The 14,287-nt window shown below is 34.5% G+C and overlaps 1 protein-coding gene across 9 annotated transcripts in view; it reads left to right on the top strand.

The window, feature by feature from the left end:
- Positions 1 to 14,287, top strand: part of ADGRB3 (adhesion G protein-coupled receptor B3) — a 472,618-nt gene that overhangs the window by 188,075 nt on the left and 270,256 nt on the right. For 4 of the 9 annotated variants that reach the window (XM_061358588.1, XM_061358586.1, XM_061358593.1 and 1 more), the window contains exons 3-5: positions 7,150 to 7,260; positions 9,511 to 9,540; positions 12,225 to 12,386. In XM_061358588.1, the coding sequence (XP_061214572.1) occupies positions 7,150 to 7,260; positions 9,511 to 9,540; positions 12,225 to 12,386 (303 nt within the window). Of the gene's footprint in view, positions 1 to 3,267; positions 3,289 to 7,149; positions 7,261 to 9,510; positions 9,541 to 12,224; positions 12,387 to 14,287 lie in introns of those variants that run through there. The other 5 variants (XM_061358587.1, XM_061358592.1, XM_061358594.1 and 2 more) reach the window with 4 other exon arrangements.

The raw sequence follows: 14,287 nt of genomic DNA, 5'->3' as shown, positions 1-14,287 counted from the left end.
CTCATTTTCTCCTGCCTAGGTGTAAGATGGTGAGCAAGTAGGCTCAGGGAGGTGAGTAATAGAGCTTGCACAGTTTCAACATTCTGTGCACAGACAAAATGAATAAATATTACATCTTTATGATATTCTTCACTGGCTAAATCTGTAACCATAAATAAACAGGTTCAGATCCCACCAAAGATAATGGCTGGCCAAGGGAGTCACTGCAGAGACGCACAGAGGAACAGCAGATTTTATTGCCACAAGAAAGTCTAGCTCCTCAGGATTTGTGTGATCATTTATAGTTTAATTCAGTAATATTTCACTTCTTATGTCACTAAAACTAGCAACAGTAGTATTAATCCAACATTATTTTCCAGAAGCAAATGGGTCTCCCTAGAGACAAACACAAACTAATTACCTATGTACAATATGTTGATGGTTTAAATACATAATTGTTTTCCCTAATTTTTTGAAAGATGAAAGAATGCGTATGTATATGTATTAGGATATGTCTGTTTGCAAGAGAAAGGAAATCTTGTATCTAATTTTCTAGAAATGTTAAGCTATCTTTTTCTTGATAAAAAACAAGAGTATATTTTAATTAGAAAAAATTACTTTGTAAGTACAAATACTATTGCCTTTCATATTTCCACTACTATTAAAATCCTCTCAATGTTTTCACGAGTAATAGGATATCTTTCTCACTGTGTTCATGAATACAGCTCAGTTCAGACCTTAATTCACTGTAGTGAAAGAAAATATTCCTTTCAGTTTAAAACTGGTCAAAGCTCTTCTATACTGTTTTGTAGAGCCAAAAGAGGACTTTTTATGGGACCAGGATCTATGTAGGAAGTAGGCAAAGACTGTTTTAAGAACGTTTTCCACATTTGCTGAGAGGTTCCCATGGAAATCTAATTCAGTTAATAGCTATGTTACCATTTTGGCAACTTGCCTCCCTGGTGAGGAAATACCATTTTAAGGGGTTCCCATAGAAAGCCATAGCTTAAATATGTGTTGCAGAGTGCTAATATTCACTGATGCCCTGAAGCTCTGTGTCCTGCCAACAAAGCATTGGAGGACAAGTGCTTCCTTGTGAGACCTGAGTGCCCCGCTACAGTGAAGCAGGGCTGCAGACAGGCAAGGGAATGCTCCTGGGATTTTATTCCTTTTTTTTTTTTTTTTTGGTCACAGGGTTTACTGTGAAGGGAAAGCAGCTGAAGTTCATGTTTTGCTCAGTTTAGGTTTCTTGGGTTTTGTGGGTTTTTTTGGTTTTTTTTTGTTTGCATTTTTTCAGTTTGCTTGTTTGTTTTGGGATTATTTTGGGGTTTTTAGTTTGTTCGGGGTTTTTGGTTTTGGTATGTTGGTTATTTTGTTTGGTTGGTTGGTTGTTTTGGGGGTGGTATTTCTTTATTTATTTATTTATTTTTATCTCCATCCCTACAAAAGAAGACCTTAAAAAAAACAAACAAAAAAGAAAGAAAAACCCAAACCCAGAAAACACCCTCAATCCTTTGAGTATAATGAATTATATATATATATGTGAGAGATAATTTTTATAGTGAAAAAAAAACAGAAAGTCACGGCTTCTCCAGTCAATGCAAAATTGTGCTTCTAAGTCAACGCACATTCTGCCATCTAGTGACCAGAAGAAATTGTATTGACCAGCTGCAACTGTAAAGGGAAACCCAAAGTACTGCTGCTACCTCTGCATATTGCCCCAGTATCTTTGTGGGAGAAACTATGGAATGGACTACAAAGAAATTAAATGGGCAGGAAACATTTTGAAGCTCCTAGATGTCTGCAATTAATCAGATATATTTAAATCAGCTAATAGCTCAGCCCATAAATTAGTTTAAACAAACTGGTTCTTCACGTATTTCTATACCTCCCTTCTTTCCTCCTGTCCCTGTATGCACTCCTTCCTTCCCCTTCACCTGGACATACTTCAGCATTTTGCATAATTTCTCAGCAAAACATTTCCGTGTTTATGCAGAGAGGATGCCATGCTACTGTACATGAGAGTCTGCATTAATGCACATTTTGGCTGCAAGGCCTTTAGTATTCATTCCATAGTCAAGAGTAATTGAAAACACTCATTTGACTATTTACAGTTCAGGAATGGGTGGCGGAGAGAAGAAAATGACAGTGACTTTGGGGAATTGATTGCCTGTTCTTGCTTTTGAGGTTCTGATCACACTTCAGGGATCTGCTCACCATCTCACCTTCCAGGCAGTACAGTACATGCTGAGGACACTCAGAAGCTCTAAGGGGTGCTTTACATTTTACATGTCCTGAAGAAGTAACCCTAAAGGTCTCAAAACACTTTTTTTAGTTGAACAGGTCATTCACATTACTGTCACCAACTACTGGGAGGCTGAGAGTTGGGCTTGTGCGGCCTGGAGAAGAGAAGGCTCCAGGGGGACCTTACAGCAGCCTTCCAGTACCTAAAGGGGCTACAAGAAAGCTGGAGAGGGGTTTTTTACAAGGCCATGTTGTGATAGCACAAGGCTGAATGGCTTTAAACTGAAACAGGGTAGATTTAGGTTAGATATCAGGAAGAAGTTCTTCCCTGTGAGGGGGTGAGACACTGGCACAGGTTGCCCAGAGAAGCAGTGGCTCCCCCAGCCCCAGGCAGTGTTCAAGGCCAGGCTGGATGGGGCTTCGAAGAACCTGGTCTAGTTGAAGGTGTTGTTGCCTGTGGCAGAGGGACAGCTATATGTTCTTTAAGGTCCCTTCGAACCCAAACCATTCTGTGAATCTACTGGACTGAAAGTGGCTTTTTTTATGAACACCTGTGTGTTCTGTGCCATTAATAGCATAATTCGTAGTAGATGGTACACCTGTAACAAGATCAGTACATTGAAATCATTGATCAGCTCCCATGAAATGTGACATAAAAATAGTCATAAAAGCCAAACCAATATTGTTTATAATGTCAGCTGATGACTAGGATATATATGTAACAAGCTTGCAGATATTATTAAACAGCCTACGCATAAAATCTGTTTGACATGTACCTTAACTTTAATGATTATCTACTTGTCAAAAAGCAAAGACTAGCCATTGGTGAGTAGAACCTTGCAAAGCCAGTGTTTTTCTTTTGTCTTGCTCAGTCTTCCTACTTTGCATTTTTATCCTGTTAACAGATGTTTTTTCTTCTTTGTTCCAACAGAGAGCACATGGCACCTCTCTTCTCTCCTAAAAATGTACACCTACATTGGCCGCAAGATTTTAGCTTCTCCTTTAAAAACTAAAAAGGTTACTCAATAGGAATAAAAATTCCCATAATATAACATAAAAATAAAGGTAAAGCCAATGGGACTACAGATAAGAGTTGTTGTAAATAATACTCAACTGCAAACTGGAATTTCAGAAATTATTGTTCGGATTGTTTGGTTGTTTTGTTTTTTTCACTACTGGAAGGCATGGAACTATATTACATGCTTCAGAATTATATGTAAAATTAAATGAAAAATGACATCCATATTAAGATATATGCATTGCTAAAATAATTTCAAGTATTGATCCATTGTGTACAGCTGAGGAGAGAAAGAATATGCGTCCTGTTGCAGGAAACTACTGTACTTCCATAGCCACCAAAGGACCACTGGCAGCAGGATAAATTCTTCTACCAGATAACTAAACCTTGGATTTCTACCACAAGTGTTTGGAACATGTTATAATTTGATATAAATCATGGTCTGGATAAAATGACCCACTCAGGGTTCCCTATAATGCTATTTGTTATTTACATATCCAGGTATTTCTTTGAATTTATTCTCATGCAGGTAGATTAAGCTTTAAAAATGTAACAAAAAGTATTAAAACCTTTTCATGTTTTCAGGCCTAACTTAGAGTCACCTTGGTGAATTCTGGATGAGGCTGTGTACCTGTCTGCTCTTGAAAAGATTTCTTGCCCCTCTTTATTTAGTGAAACAATTTATTTAATACAAATGTTTGAGGTAAAAGCAGAGAAGGGCTATTGTTTCACCCAAGGGAAAATTAGGACAGGTGTCACCAAGAAGTCCTGTTGAGAAAGTGGTATCTGCAAAAATACGCTTTTCTGTGTTAGAAAACTTATTTTCAGCAAGACATAAGTAAGGAGAATGAGAATGCAAAAAATTTTTTTCCTCAGAATCTCAATTCAAACATGCAATGTTACATCCCAGACATCAGGTCTTGAATCATGCTGACTTGACCCTTCAGAACAGCTCTCACCAGATACTGTCTAGAGTGACATGGTTCTCATCACCTTTCCCACACAAACAGGTGCTTGAAACTACTGTGCTGTTTAGTCTGAGTTGGGTTAAATTGCTTTCCCACCCCAGAAAGCATTTAAATACTCTGTGAAATATCGAGGTAAAACAAATGCATAATTGGTTCATCATCTGCATTTCTTAGCTAGGATATGAAAATGAAAGAAACATATTCTACTTAGTATTTATTGTAACCTACAGCAGTCACTGATGTAAAATATTTTATTATAAAATGCTTCATAAAAAATACATTGCTGTTGAATTTCTTAAACAATTTTGAGAGCACTGTTTGTACTTATATACAGAAACTGGACACTTCTGATCCCATTATGAAAATGTACTAGACCCTTATTTTATTTCTCTTATGAGGCCAGAATTTTAATGAGGCCTTAACGTCCTCACCCATGCCAGTACACTGCATTTCCTGATACCACTTTTGTTCTTGCGAGGCATTTGGTTAAATGCTTTAATGAATATGAAAATGAGATCACTCCCTAAGTCCAGTTCCATTTTTTTATAGAACTTATAGAGAAATATTTTAATCTTTGTTATGAACAACTTTATTATATACTTACATATTTACATATATTTATATAAATGCTTAATATATTAAAGGGAGATTAGTTGAAAAGTGCATCTCAAAGAGCATCAGCAATAGTTGAAGTGAATTGAATGTGTAAACTTAAAATGTGTTGTGGAAAATGAAAAAAATCAAGGCATGATTAGATCCTGCATCAACAACTTGTATTTTATTTTCTTTGGTGATATTTGTAAATCCATCATTGTGAATGGAATTACTCTGGGTATAAACCACAGCCCTGAAAACTGATCTCCCAGACTTCTTTTTCTCTTCACCAGAGGTCTCTGTCCTGCAGGACACTGCATGTGCCTGCACCCTGACTGGGAGGCTGCAGGACTCTGACTGGAACATTCACCATCTCCCTATATGGTTCTGGAAAGCCTTCCTCTAGCAGAGGTCTCCCATTATTGCACTGTGTTTGTAACTTAAAAAACAGAATTAAAGTCTTCTGCAAAAATGGTGCCCTATCCTTTAAATTGCCTGACAAGCAGGCAGTGTGCAGGCAGAAAACTCAGAACAAATATGCTTTGCTTTCACAGCATTTTTGAGGGAAAAGCTATGTGAAGTCTCTTGTCCTTCCCAATGTTGTTAATTAGGTTAAATACTCATCTGTACTGCAGTTTACATAAACTGTGAAAGTATCATTCTAATCTTAATTTGCATTAAGATATTGATTGTACAATTTAATTACAGTGAGAGATTTCCTACAGAATAAAAAACTATCTCAAATCAGAGGAGCTGTAGAAAAGGTCTATTTTGTAAAAATATATTCATAAAAATTTGTAACACACATGTATGTATACACATACATATATGTATATATAGTCATTATCTTTTACATGCATTTCTGGAATGTATTAAAAATGTTGACTAATTCTCAAAATATATTTTATTAATTAAATTTTTAAATATTCTCTTCAGAATGCAAACTTCAAACGAATAATTGCATTTATATTTTAAGCGGTGCCATTAATGAATATTACAAAAAAGAAGCACTAATTTGGAGAAATATATTCTTAATCTACTGGAAAGGAAGAAAACATCTCTCTGCTGATTGACCCCTTACAAATATATTTACCTTTTATTATTATTTTTTTACTCAAAGTAGAAATTTAAATGTTTAGTGATGTATCAAAACAATGTATTAGTAAATAACATTTATTAGTAGCATTTAAACCTTGTTTTGCATCTTTTGAGGCAGGATGGTAAGTTTCATTATCTTCATGATTTTACAAATTGGGGAGAATTTTGGATTTCCTGTTTGCAAGGTATCCTTCTAGCAGAAAGATGTTTACAAGAAAGGTGTTTATATTCCTAGTGCTTCAGTCACCTTCTGCCTCATCAGAAGCTTCATGTGGTTGTAGTTAAAGCAGTTTTAATGTTAACTCATGGTTCCCAGCACACGGTTCCTAAATTAGAGTCCCGGTAAAACCTGAGTATTTAGCACCAAGCTGTGCCTGGGAGTACCAGAAGGAGCAGTGCTGAAGACACAACAGTCCCCATTTAACTGCTAAGGACCCTGCACATTTTTTCACAGAAAGAAGTGGACTCTGAGGTAGGAGGCAAGGAGGTTTGTGCAGGATCAGAGAGGGAGAATGACTGGAGTGATAGGATAAAAAATTAAGCACTCTTGTCTCCCACACTCTGAGCCTTTATATCATTGATTTTGGCCTTTTTTAATGTAATTTTTGTATTAAAATTCATGGGGGCTTCTTTTTAAATGCTGAAGGCAAGATAAAAACTATAGGCTTCATAATTGAGAGGTTTCAGAGAGAAAACAGTTCACAAGCATTGTTCTGCTGGGTTCAGCCTAAAAAAAATAAGCTGTTTGTTGCCTAAATTGTTATTTCACCTTGTCACCATTCCGAAAGATGACTTGTTATCTCTACTGAAAGCTTCATTAGCCATAAAGACGTGCAGAAATAGAAGTCCTTTGGAAGAGCAACAGGCTTTGCCATAGAACAGCAATGTCGGACACTGTCACAATCATTTTCTGGTGTGGTTTGCACTTATACAAAATATAGGTATAAAAATGTCTCCATTTAAATACTTGTTTTTTTCCTGTGTCATACAGTTAATTTATAGTATGCGTCACTACACTGAATGTTGGTTCATGCAGTAAAATCATGTTTGGAAATCTGCAGACACAAATTTAAGTATTTATTAAAAGCTGAGTGTAGCAAAAATAAGTTGATGTTAACTGCCATAATCACTTGCCTGACTCTTGCCAGCAACTTCCAGGTATGTTTAGGAACATATTGCATGAGATAGTATTTGACTTTTGAGAAATGTCTACACACAAGCTTTCATAAACCTTTATTCTGTCTTTAGAATTTGGAATGATGGGAGATCATACAATTAAAAGTCAGCGACCTCGATCTGTTCATGAAAAAAGGGTCCCTCAGGAACAAGCTGATGCTGCTAAATTTATGGCACAAACTGGTAATACATCAGTTACATTTTTCTATTTACTGTTGTTAATTTTAGCAAAACCACTGCATGTTTCCATAATCTTTTGCTGCATATTTGTCAGTTTTCTAAGCTGATAATTTTTTTGAATCATTTATTTTATTTTTTTTTTTCACCAGTTAAAGTCCATAAATAAAGTAGCTGAGAATTAGGTAGATCACACAAAAAACATGCACTGGGAATATAGATACTGAATTATTTAGTGTAAGCATGAATTTCTTCATTAGTAAAAGCAGTATCACATGTAGAAGACACAGGACATCTTACTGTGACATGCTAACTTTTATTTTTAAAGATGTTAAGAATGTGCTTCATAATTTCTTTATAAATAGACTGAGGTCTAATCCCAACTTTAGACATTTATCAAATTAATTAATTGCTAGGGTGACTTTAATGTGCATACGTTCAGCATTTACTATCTTTGGCCCAGCACAACCCTCTATTCTCTAGTTTCCAGATTCATAATTGCTAAATTAAATTGGCCGTAAGTAATTTTTAATTGGATGTGCAAATTATCTAACAGGTTTTCATCTAAAACATATTTTCTAATTTTGTTTGAGCAACTTCATCTACTTTAGATAGAGGTACCAAGTTGATATTACAAACCTAAAGCTAAAATAAAACTAAACAAACAAACAGACAAAGCCTGGTTACCAACAGTTACCACAGCTGCCTTTGACATCAGTGATAAAATTTCAGTGGTGAGTTGAATTAAGCTCTCATACACCAAAACTGCTTGCTGCCATCAGTAATGATTGGTGTATCTGTTGTTAAAATCTAGCTCTTCAGTGGTTCCCTACACACTCCATTCCAGTAAGTTACTGCGCTGAAAATCTTGTGCTCCATAATTATTGTATGGATTTGAAACAACTTACTCTGTATTCCATAGTTACTAACCTAGAAAATATGCCTGCATCAGTCATACATAATGCTTCCAGTTTATATTCACTTTAGTAAAAGAGCTATAATTGCTTCTATTTCTGTTGCATGTTGACTAGGGTGCTTTACTTAACAGAATTGCAGAAATCAGTATATCGAGTAATCTAAATATGTGTATAGCCAATCACTTGATCTGTTTGGTAAAGAATTTAAAGGGGGAAAAGTCTGTTTCTCTCCTATTAATCTATAGGACTACTTTTATGGCTAACTCGCAGTTGATAATACTGTAAGAAAATGTAATGGAAGAAGGGAGCCTAGAATATTCTTGGTCTCCATGCAGTTTTTGTTTAGGCAAGTAGAACTTACTACTTACATACCTAGCTCAGTATGTTAGTTGCTTACTACATAGAATAACACCTTCGCTTTTATGCTGGTTCTTGAATTCATACAATTACTCCAAAAGATAAGAAAGCTGATCTATTTTATTTCCTCATATAAATCCCTGAAACTTTCACATTATCAGTTAAAACTTGTATTTGATAATTTCTAGTCATGCACTGCAATGCATCTATTATGGGTGTTAGAGAACTGCATTATAAATGCAGCACTTATACCTTCTGATAGATTGCGTGTGTGGAGTGGGAGATGAACGTTCAAAATTATACAGGCTTGGTTTTCAAGGTCCTGTTCTGAAAGCATGTGAGATATATCAGCGGAGCATATAAATTTACATGGCCAGCTTTGAGGAAATCTATAATTTCCATACTGTAGGTTAGACACATTATAAGTGATATTGTGCTCTTTTTGGACATACTTACTAATTTTCATCTCTTCTTCATTTTGATTTTCCTTTGTAGTGATCATTGCATATTTTCTTCACATCTAATGCATTCATTTTCTTGAAATATCATCTTAAACTGATTCATAAGTTTTTTCCTAACGTATCTATCTCATGAATTTACCCATATACTGAGAATTCTAATAGCCTTTAAAATGAATACTGAGTTTATGAGGTTCTTATATTTTAAGCCTGTTCAATATTTTATTTTGTGTAATAGTAAAACAGATGCAAAAGTGCAGCAAAATGTTTGCATTGTTTAAAAAGGTATAGAGATAGGAATAGAGAGGGATAGGAATAGAGAATTGTCCTGGAAAAAAAATATGAAAAGCATTTAATACTGGTAAGAGTAGTGGACTTAATCCACTAAATTTTGCTGGAATGGAAGAGTTTTAAAATGTGGCATGAAAAATATGCATTATCCTGTTTGTGAGCAAACCATTTATGTGAATAATTTATTGTCCTATATTTGTCATTTTTTATGTTTGGGCTGATCCTTCTCTTAGGTGTTATGGGATTTAGAGAGTGTAATACAGGTAAGTGTTACACACATCAATGAGGCCTTCGATACAGTAAGTTATGTTTCCTCTTACATGTAAAGCAGCAGCGGAGAATAAGGGCTTGGTAGCTTTCCAATAGTTAAGTTGAGGTTGTAGATTTAGTGTGATAGATATAAAATTTTAAGACTTCTCAACATAAATCTGGAAGTAAAATAAAAAATAGCCCTTTTGAAATTTCATTTCAGAAAAGAAAAAATACAAAAGAGATGAATAAAGCAATGGAAGATTTATTTTCAGATTACCTAGGTGGTCTAGGTTTATTGTAGAAAATAATGAAGTCTTTATTTGCTTTAATTAAAAATGGTTAACCATGGTATAATACATCAGTGAAGGTGTTTCCTTCCTTCAAATTAATTAAATTAATTAAAAATAAAATGTCATATAGACAACTGTACAAAATACTCTCAAAAATTAAATATTAACAAAAGAATCAGAATGCATTGTGCAAAAGGAAGCAAAGCAGCTGGTAAGAAAAATTTGCTCTGTGTTTGCTCTGTTTTCATTCTTTTTGCACCATACATCATATTAATGTGGAGAATCTTGATCCAGTAAATGGTTAAGGCTTCTTTCCATATGCTGAAGTATATTGATAGATTCTGCTCTTTGTTAATGGACAGTACATACATGCTCAGAACTTCTAATGCTTAAAATTAATTTCAGAATTCACTCAATATAATCACACTTTTTAGTATTATATCATTGCTGATTTTCAACATATTGCAGGGGTTAAGGGCAAATTAAAAATTTATAATCTTTAATACTTCATTTCTGTATTTTCTGTGCACTGTCACCATTTCTGTGTTGACTAGTGGACAATTTAGGCTGAGTATATAGGACTGGTTTACCTATGAGGAACATCTTGAGAAACAGCTTTGAATTTTTCTGCTGTTTGACCTTTTATCTAAACTGTTTTAATGAAGACAAACTCAAACTTCAAACATGTAGGAAAGACAAAAAAGTACTAGCCTAGAAACCCATAGTTTCTATACCTATACAAGTTTCTATACCCATACAAGTATTTTTACTATACACATAGAGCTTATAGTACATATTATGTAATTGTTGATGCCTTCCTACATATTAGCTATATTTACCATATTATATTGTCTAATCTGAACCCAAGGCAGGTAACAGCTTAATCAAAATACTAAATTCATATCAGAAAAATTATTAAAACAATAATAAGTGTTTAAATTTATCCTTTTTTTCACTTAAAGAAAATTACTACAAAAATCACTGGTTAATTTTTGTACGTAAAAAAATCATCATTTTGTACTTGTCAATAGAAATTGTAATAATTTGGTATAATATTATGAAAAGCAGGGGGATTTTTATGCTAATTATAAATTATCTTCTTACTGAATAAGAAGCACTGGCCTTAGAATTTAGGGGACTCTCACAGACAAGCATTTTGTGAAGGTTTCAAGCTTGCTACTAAAACAATTTCAAGAAATAGTATATCACTTTCTGAACTCTTGGAAGAGTTGGGTTTGCAAACTTTCACTTGATTGTAACCAATATCAAAACTTTTGAAGAATAGAGGTATATTGAGATAACTGAAATTTTAAGCAGCTATTCAAGACTGAAGTTTGAATCATGCCACTGATTTTAAAGCAGAAAATCACATTTGTTTCTAAAAGGACTTAAGTTTAAAAATCATGACAGAGCCTTTGGCATGCTATTTTATAGCGATTTTTAATGGGAGAACATAAATAAGAATCTACAATTATTTACTGAAAATGTTCAGTGAGGTTCATCACATGATTTTTGCATTTGCTTTCTGAGAATACTCAAGGGATCCAGTTTGCTGAACATGAAAGCATTTGGGAAAGGAATTCCAGAATTTTACATCTAGATGTTCATGGAAACTAAATTCAAGTATCCTTTCCTGAACATCCATGGAAGAAGACTTTACATGTTACTTGTTTTCATAAAATACAAATAATACAGTGTGCTATCTCTCAACAATTAAAAAAAAAAAGGTATTCAAATGTACAGTATTAACAACATCTGACAATTTTGGAAATGGTGATATGAAATATATGCAGTCATAAGGTCTAGCGCACCAAATTGTTTAGCACACCTGTATGTCTAAAGCGAGGAGCAGATCTGTGCAGTAAACGATCAAGCCAAATTTTCCATTCCACTGTTCAGGTAAAAATTTGGTAAGCAAGGTGCTTCTGTTCACCAGGAAATTGATAGTTCCCTTGAGAGAAAAGATAAGAAGTTAGGGTTTAAAAAACAAAACAAAACAAAAACCAGAATTCCATTACATCTAGAGTGATAAGTATAAATATCAAAGACAAATCCTTTGCTGTTATATAAAGAGTTGTCTATGTTCTTTTAGGATCCTTAGGGCAGTGCTGTTTCTGAAACGTTGAAGGATGGTAGTTCTCATAAAGTTGTAAATGATGCTAAGTGATCAAAGTGTTTCTCTCTGACAGGCGTTATGTGACTGCAGCATTGTAGGTGTCTTTGTTTTCTATTCATTGCCCATTTTCACAGCTGCTTTAGTCCATGAACTTTTAAATATTTGTTTTGGTGTGGTACTTTTCTTCTTTGATTTATAAGAGCAGATGATAATGAGTTTCACAAAAAAAAATAAAATAAAGTTTTATTAATACTTATGCCTATATTCATGTTTGTTGTCTTGGATACAGGTGAATCTGGTGTTGAAGAGTGGGCCCAGTGGAGTACGTGTTCAGTTACCTGTGGTCAAGGGTCGCAGGTGCGAACCAGAACTTGTGTATCACCTTACGGGACACACTGCAGCGGCCCTTTAAGAGAATCAAGGGTTTGCAATAACACTGCCCTCTGTCCAGGTAGTGTTAGCAGCCAATAAATAAAATTGTGGATGTTTTTGAACTGTATAATGATAAGAATTTGAAACTATATATTTCTTATTGTTATTGTTTTTAATATGAATTTCATAAAAGCATTTCAGTTAGAGCAGAGTTTAATTCTATTCAGGTGTGAAATTTTGTTATGTAGATTGTTACTTAACTTTCCAAACAGTGAAGATATGAAACAAAAGTCCCTTTTTTCTGACAGTTTCAGATTTTTTTTTTAAGTTGGTGTTCTCTGATTTCCACTCAGAAAAGAGAAGGTATAGCATGAGTGCAAAATACACACTACGGAAAAAATCCCGATCATCAATACCTTAAAAAGCAGAGACTGATTAACAGGGTGGTTTAAGCTATTTGTCACTGCAATTGTTTTTGGATTTAGAGTGCTGTCTTTTGGACAATGGCCCAAACAGTGTCCTCTGCACAATAATGTCTTCATGGACTTTCAGCTATTGACGAAAAGAAGAAAGATCTTGCTAATTTTATTTTGCCTAAGAAGAAAGATGTCTAAATCACCTAATTTTACAGGATTTTATCTTCCTTCTCTCCAATAAGAAATGGAAACTTTTCATATAAAGCCAAAAATATTCATGTAATACAAACCCCAAGGTAATTAATTTGCTGTCAAAGTAAAATGGAAAAAGTTAATTCTTAAAAATCACATTGTCTACCAAACTTTTAAGCAAGGTTCACACAAAATAACTGTTCCAAGGTACGGCTTTTGTTTTTGGATACCCAGTATGAGCAATGGCTACGAGTTCTCAGTGGCTAACAGTGATATTGCCAAGTTATTTTCCCTTTCAGATCACCACAGAGGATTCTGATAATCTTTATGTATCTTGAGTTACCTTTTCTAAATAGTTAGTCTTCTGGGCTAAATCTTGCATATTTTTTTGTTTCACATAATTATAATAACCTTATTAATTTATGTCGGTCTCTGTCTGATTACAGGGTCACTACTGTGTGGCAGTGTGTGAGATTAACAGTTTAGAAATGTGCTTTTGCTAGTCACAGCTCCATTTATTCTTCAAGCATCCCTTCAATTGTTAGTCTAAATATTCTCTGTCCTCATTACATTATGTATCCTAACCCAGAGAGTTGTATAGTTCAGCATTAACCCTTGTCCATGAATAACAAAATGCATAATTTGTATACTAGTATAATTAAAGCATACTTTGAAAAAATCCAATCCAAACATATGCATACATACCGGGGATCTGGCCTGTGTACTGAGACCTGTACCACTCATTCCATACAGCTTTTGGACTCTGTCAACAGAGCAAGAGTTTACATCACAGAGCATAAACTAGAAGCAATAAATGTACAAAAACATAACAGTGGTCCCTCCTTGTAACCTACAAGTAAAATAATCAAGTGGGGCATACTGATTATATATTTGCATAACTAATAAGTGCAGGGGTGGCAGCATTCTGAGAGCTGGAATGTTTCTTCATCACAAAGTTGCTCTTTCAGAATAAAGAAGTATGCAAAGTGGCCTCCTGGACTATACTTCAAGCATCTATGCACAAACTTCAAAGGAACCTGTTAAAGTTGCAAATATTAATGCAAGACTTCCAGAGTATTTTCATCTACTGCCTTCATAATACTTCCTTTATTGTCAAAGATACTCTCTGTTATGTTAGAGAATACATCTTTCTCTGATCTGACTGTCCTGGCAAGTGTTGAGAATGGGATTCATCAGCTTCATCATAATATACATGTATTAGTATTCATATTAAACTTTAAATTTTAAAATAGTACTTCTGATAACTCAAAATCATAAAGGAACCATTTTTTATGTATGTTTTATTTGTAATTGTTCTGGACCAATACTTTTTCAGCAGCAGAAGTCCATTAGGTAATTCAGTCTGTCTTGC

Source organism: Neopsephotus bourkii, unplaced genomic scaffold (genome assembly GCF_033783945.1).
Source record: "Neopsephotus bourkii isolate Nb327-2 ecotype Australia unplaced genomic scaffold, CSIRO-AGI_Nbou_v1 NB_947, whole genome shotgun sequence".
NCBI lineage: Eukaryota > Metazoa > Chordata > Aves > Psittaciformes > Psittacidae > Neopsephotus > Neopsephotus bourkii.
This window is presented reverse-complemented; position numbering and strand designations above follow the sequence as displayed.